The following is a 6,000-nucleotide window of genomic DNA, read 5'->3' on the forward strand; positions in this document are numbered from 1 at the left end:
ACTGCAACCCCAGCCTCATATGGCTTTTGTCCATGTCAGTGCCATCCCCTCTAGCATAGACGTCTCAGATGTCAAAGGAAACCTCCCCCTTCTCTTTTTACACTAGTGGAGATGCTGGGTGGATCCAACTTGTTGGATCCAACCCATTGACAAGATATTGAAAATGATAGTTCAATATTATTTTTACTGATAAGTGTTACCACATGTGCTCCCTTTCACATGTGTTCTTAGACATTTGCGAACTATCTAACTTGGGTTCATATAACTCACCCAGAATTATGACCAGTTTTAGAAAATGTAAGTTCAGTGTTGGCAAAAGCTCATTCTGCTTCCACAGCCTAGCTAGCTTAGAAAACAGACATACTTGCCAGCTAAGGAAAACAGAATAAATGGCTTAAATTTTTGTTTTGATTTGTTTTGCTGAATAAGGGGCAAGCTGTCTCAAAGCCCCTCTATAACCAGGCCAGTAGTAACTATGAGACAAACAGATTTTTTAAAAATAAATATAGATATACAAAAATTGTAAGATATTTATGCATAAGAATAATGAAATTGTTGTGTCCAAGAGGACATACATATGAAAAGCTAAAGAGGAGAAGAGAAAGGGAAAATTGAGCTACCAGCTGAGCAAGATTTCTGCACTGGGAAACAGCTGCAAGGAGAGCAAGGGAATTTAAATAAGTAAAGGAGAGATAGACAGTTCTGAGAGAAAAGAAAGTACTCATTCAAAGAGTTTACCTGTCCTTTCCTGAGCTGGCTTCATTTAATTAAAGGTTGATTATTCAGAAATCGAGCCTGAGCAAGGTCTAACTGCACCCATGAAGATTGGGATAAGTTGATCAGAGTGGTTGGATAAATTCATATGGGAGTTAGTAATCTTTCAGATATACAAGATTAATTCCAATATCTTAAATTAGAAGCCACTGTAGATGGAACAAGATTGGTATGGTACACTTCATTCAGCATCCTGACTGCAGCATTTTGTACCAACTGTAGCTTCTTCAAGGCCAGCCCCATGTTGAATCCATTACAGCAATCTAATCTAGATGTTAACAGAAAATGCACCACTGTGGGCAAATCTTTCTTGTCCAGGAACAGCTGCACTTGGATCACCACCCAAAGGTGGCAAAAGGCACCTCTGGCCACTTTCCCCACCTGTTTACCCAGCAGAAGGTCAAGGTTCATCAGCATCCCTAAACTACAGACGCCATGCTAAATGGGGGCCAGCTCAGTTCCTGAGTCAGACCTTCCCACCATTATGGCAGAATGTACCATGACATTCCTATAGCATTTGCACATTATTTGTGTGGCAAAATTAAATCTGAATTCAATCTTCTCAAAGCTATGTGCAGTTATGTCTTTAGCAGAGAAGCCAATTGGTTGGATTCTGTGCTTCATTCCTCTTCCACAATGAGTACTTCCACTCCCATGAGATTTCGCCCCACTATAGACCTCCTGCAGGCCATTCCTCAAGACTGTTTCTGATGTTCTTCTGGCCCCCAGGAGCTGGAGTTTGGAGTCAAGGAAGGTTTTTTGGGGGTTTTTTGGTGCAGATAGTTCTTAGATTTTAATGTAGAAAACACTGCAGATCAGTCATTGCATAACCATCATATTCATCACCACATGCTATGAAAACATTAATGAAGCAGCTGTTGTCTTGCATGCCCTGTGTTCATATGCTGAAGAGTATAATGGTACACATACGTTGTAATATGAATACATGAGTACTAGCTTTGTGCAGATGATCTATCCCCACTTGGGATGAAAAGTGTGTTTCCCCTAGACATGCTCAGTCACTATGTTCCCTGCACTGGGCACACACATGCAGGAAGAATCTGCTCATATACCCTCTCCACAGGATGAGTGATGCTACTTTCTGAGAATTCCTGATAAAGTCATTGCACAGGGGGTCATCTACCCAGATCTATAGAATCAGACCATTGGTGTATGAAGGTCAGTATTGTCAGTTTTGACTGACAGCAGCGTTCCAGAGTTCATGGTAGGGGTCTTTCATATCACGTACCACATGATCCTTTTAAATGGAGATGCCACTAATTGGATTTATGACCTTTATACACAAAGCAGACCACTGGGCAGTGTCTCCTGCAGCTAACAGTGACAACTTTTTCTAAACTTTTTATTATTTCCTCTTAACTGCTAACAGTGGTTTCAGAGTGCACCTCTACCTTTTTATGAAAATCATCTTGTGAAAGGTTAAAGATTTTGGGACAAAATATACACCAGCTTCCACTTCCCTGCACAAAATGTGATGCAAAAATAATTTAAAGTGGCTTTGTCATCCAATTTGTATCGGAATCTATCAAATAGTTTGCCTTTCAGAGTGAAACTATAGCGACAACAAGCCGTATATCAAAACTGATCATGTAAAATCAGCTTCAATAAATATGTCTCTCTTTGAAACTATTTTGGTTCTGTCATGCATTACTACAGTAGGAAATCATTCGTATTCTCAAATGCAGTGAATAAGAAGACATTAAAGGTGGCTTTCTAACAACAACCAGTTGCTTTTTATTATTAAATGGATGCCATTTCTCACTTAAGCTTACCTACTTTCTTCCATGAGATTTTATGGGATGCAAATATAGTCAATTAATTAAAAGGTTGAAAAGTTAAAGCCAGAATGTTTTTGATTAAAGGTTAAAAATACCTTTAGCCAATTGTGCTGTCTTTTTTCTTATGACCCACGAAGCAGCTACACTGTAGGGCAGGCATTCTCAACCAGGGTTTTGTGAAACCGTAGGGTTTCTTGATGGACTTGGAAGTATGGGGGGAGTTAATTAATTTTTAAAATATATTTTAAATTTGTTAAACATTAATCAGATGATATGATCATATACAGTCATGTTGACCTGCCCCTCCTCCCAAAATGGTCAATGATGGGCCTGAAGGGTGTGGGGAGGGGAGGGCCCCCAGGTGGGCATGTACACAGCTTTGCTTCCCAACTGTATTATGCACGATAACGCCACTTCTTGAAGCCTGAAGAATATTTCAGGGGTTTCTCAACAATAAAAAAGTTGAGAAAGGCTGTTGTAGGGTTTAAGCTTCCGATCCTAAAGGTTCTGTGTTCAAACCCCACGGTGCTTATCTGAAGACACGGCTTTCAGAATTATATCTTTATTTATGTGATTGTGAGGGTAAAGCAGACTTGGGGCAGTTTACAGCAATAAAATATGATCATAAAATAATCATAAGTGGCTATGATTATATAAAATATAGATGGAGACTAAAATGTGGATTAATATCACTAGCATATATTAGCTGTCCTTTCATTGTTTTGAGCAATTCTGTTTTGACATTTTGAACCATCTCTTTTTTTCCTAGGCATAGTTTCTAAGTCGTACGAATGTCGCCTGAAGGGTCAAGGAGCTACGTTTGTAGAAACCACTAGCCCTTTTACCATAGCAGCCCTGGGAGAAATTTCTCCAATTAAAGAGAAGGTTCTTCAGAGTGATGGAAGACAACTACCATCCACAGAAGAAGTTCAGCAAGTGATTATTATTCAAGGCTATGATGATAGTGATTTTTCAATTGATGCTTCAGTTGAAGAAACAGCAGCAGCTACTCTTCAGACATTGGCCATGGCCGGCCAAATGGCAAGGGTTGTCCATATTACAGAGGATGGGCAAGTTATAACCACAAGTCAAAATGGCTCTCATGTGAGCAGTGTGATTCCAGGACAAATACTCACTGAACAGTTGCCAGATGGAAAAACACAGGTGGTTGTTGTTGAAGGCCCTTTAGAAGGGACTGATATTGGAGATGCTGTTTCCATAGAAACAGGTTCAGATTCCAGTAATGCTATGGTACAGCAGATAATGAGACAGGAGATTTTAGATCCATCAGAGGTTGCAAGGCTACACCCACCAGAGTCTGCGTCAGCCTTAGATGCCTTGCTTTGTGCTGTAACAGAGCTGGGGGAAGCAGAGAACAAAGCAGGACTTTTGGACAGAACACAGCTTGATCACAAAGATACACTGCAGATCACAAATCCAGAAGCACACATTGTTTCTAATGGCAGTATAGTTCAGGAAACACAGATGTTCCATGACTTTCAAGGGATTAATGAAGAGAGAGAACCTATGGAAGTAGTAACGCAGGTTGTGCACCCATCTACCATAATTTCATCTGAAGAGAGAGCACAGGTCACCTTCAAGAAAATGGTTGAACGAGTATTACAGTTCGCTGTGTGTGATACAGCTGCAGCAGACCAGCTGATGAAAGACGGCGTCACTCAGGTTATTTTGAATGACGAAGGGACTGTGCATATGGTGGCTAGAGAAGGTTCTCAGATAATAATGCAAGAAGCTGGCAGCCATGAACATATGGACTTGATCGGGCCTGATGGAGAAATTTCACAAATCATCGTCACAGAGGAAATAGCTCAAGCCATGGTTAGGGACTCTAATACCAATTTCTCTGAAGGCGCGACCCATTACATTGTAACAGGATTACCACAGCAGTTAGAGGATGAGTCTGAAGTATATTCACATACTGTGATAGATGCAGATGAACCTCAAGAGATTTTGCATGCTGACACTCTTGGAAACTCTAACAGTGTATCTTCTGATGGAAATGGTGAACACCTTGCTAGTATGGTTATTTATACAGAGGAGGGTTCACAAAAGGCTGTTATCCAGGACCAAAGTAATGAATTACAGGAAGTATGAAAGAATCACAGTTCATACAGCTTTGGCAGGGGATAAAATGGCACACTTGGAGACATATTTTATTTAATTTGTAAATTAAATTCTATCCAGATATTCAACACAGTCTGATGTTAATGTAAGCTGGGAATGCTTTACAGAAAGGAAATTATTTTTGTCTTAGTACAATACATGGTTAGAAATTGTCAAAAAAGTTACAAATTAAAAGAGTTACAAAATAAATCAAAAGGTGCAGCAACCAAAGGTAGAATTTAATTCAATGAATCAGCATTGAATCTTATATTTTCTTGTTCTTTTAATTAATTATGTTAAACTTGACATGTTTCTCACTTTGCACACTGAGAGCAAATTAAAAATGAATGCACTCACATTATCTAGCTAAAGTATGCATTAACAGTTGGTAGTTTAAAGTTGTCTTCTGTATATACAATAATTTTCCATTCAAAAAGTCAACTAGGCATTCCAAGTTCTCACAGCCTTGATTTCCCTACTCAAAATCTGATGTTGCTGATGTCATAATTTCATGCTATATGTTTTATTACCTTTTTTAAAAACAAAAAGGCCTTTTTTTGCAGTTTTCCCCACAGGATTCTTGATTACCAAATACAACTCAATGTGGAAATGAAAATATTCATAAAAAATCCTGTTTTGAATCAGAAAAGTCTTTGTTCAATTAATTTTTTGTCATTGACTTGTTCATTTGAAATGTTCATTTGATGTTTTGGATTTTTTTTACCAATAGTGCTTTACATTAATACTATTTTTCAGTTCATTTGGTAAATGACTTTTTGAAACATTAGAGGATTGCAGTTTTCTTTCAGAATTTTTTATTCTTTAAAATTCAGACATGAACTAGTGGAAGGAAGTTGATCTTGAGTTCTCGCTGGCTCAAAATATCAATCATCTAACGGTGGATAAGCAACAATTGTTCAATATAAGATGTGTTTTGGAGTCAAATATTTCTGTTCCTCTTAAACAAATGTAAAGGGTTGTTTTGGACTTTCCAATAAAAAGATAGCATTTAAAAAATGATCATTATTTAATCAATAACCAAAGCTGGCTTTGAGCTGAGAAAGAGTAATGTTGTCTGTCACTAGTCTGCATAAAATAGAATACAGTTCCGAATGCTTTACAACCCCTCTATTTATAGTACTGAGCAGGCCAAAATGAAGGGGTTTACTGAACTGCTCTTGGGTGCCTTGCATGAATGGTGGATTCCAAGCTGTCCAACCTGGTCTGCCAAGTCTATATATTTTTCTTCTTTCTGTCTGTTTGGCTGGAAAATGAACAGCTGGGAAAATGAACAAAAGAAAGA

The 6,000-nt window shown here is 38.5% G+C and overlaps 1 protein-coding gene across 1 annotated transcript in view; it reads left to right on the forward strand.

The window, feature by feature from the left end:
* ZNF407 (zinc finger protein 407) overlaps nucleotides 1-5,697 on the forward strand; it is a 413,320-nt gene extending 407,623 nt beyond the window's left edge. Inside the window, exon 9 of the mRNA XM_077352915.1 lies at nucleotides 3,343-5,697. Within this exon, the coding sequence (XP_077209030.1) occupies nucleotides 3,343-4,688 (1,346 nt within the window). The 3' untranslated portion in view covers nucleotides 4,689-5,697. The remainder of the gene's footprint in view (nucleotides 1-3,342) is intronic.
* The last annotated feature ends 303 nt before the right edge of the window (nucleotides 5,698-6,000 follow it).

The sequence above is a fragment of the Paroedura picta genome, chromosome 9 (genome assembly GCF_049243985.1).
Source record: "Paroedura picta isolate Pp20150507F chromosome 9, Ppicta_v3.0, whole genome shotgun sequence".
Lineage (NCBI taxonomy): Eukaryota > Metazoa > Chordata > Lepidosauria > Squamata > Gekkonidae > Paroedura > Paroedura picta.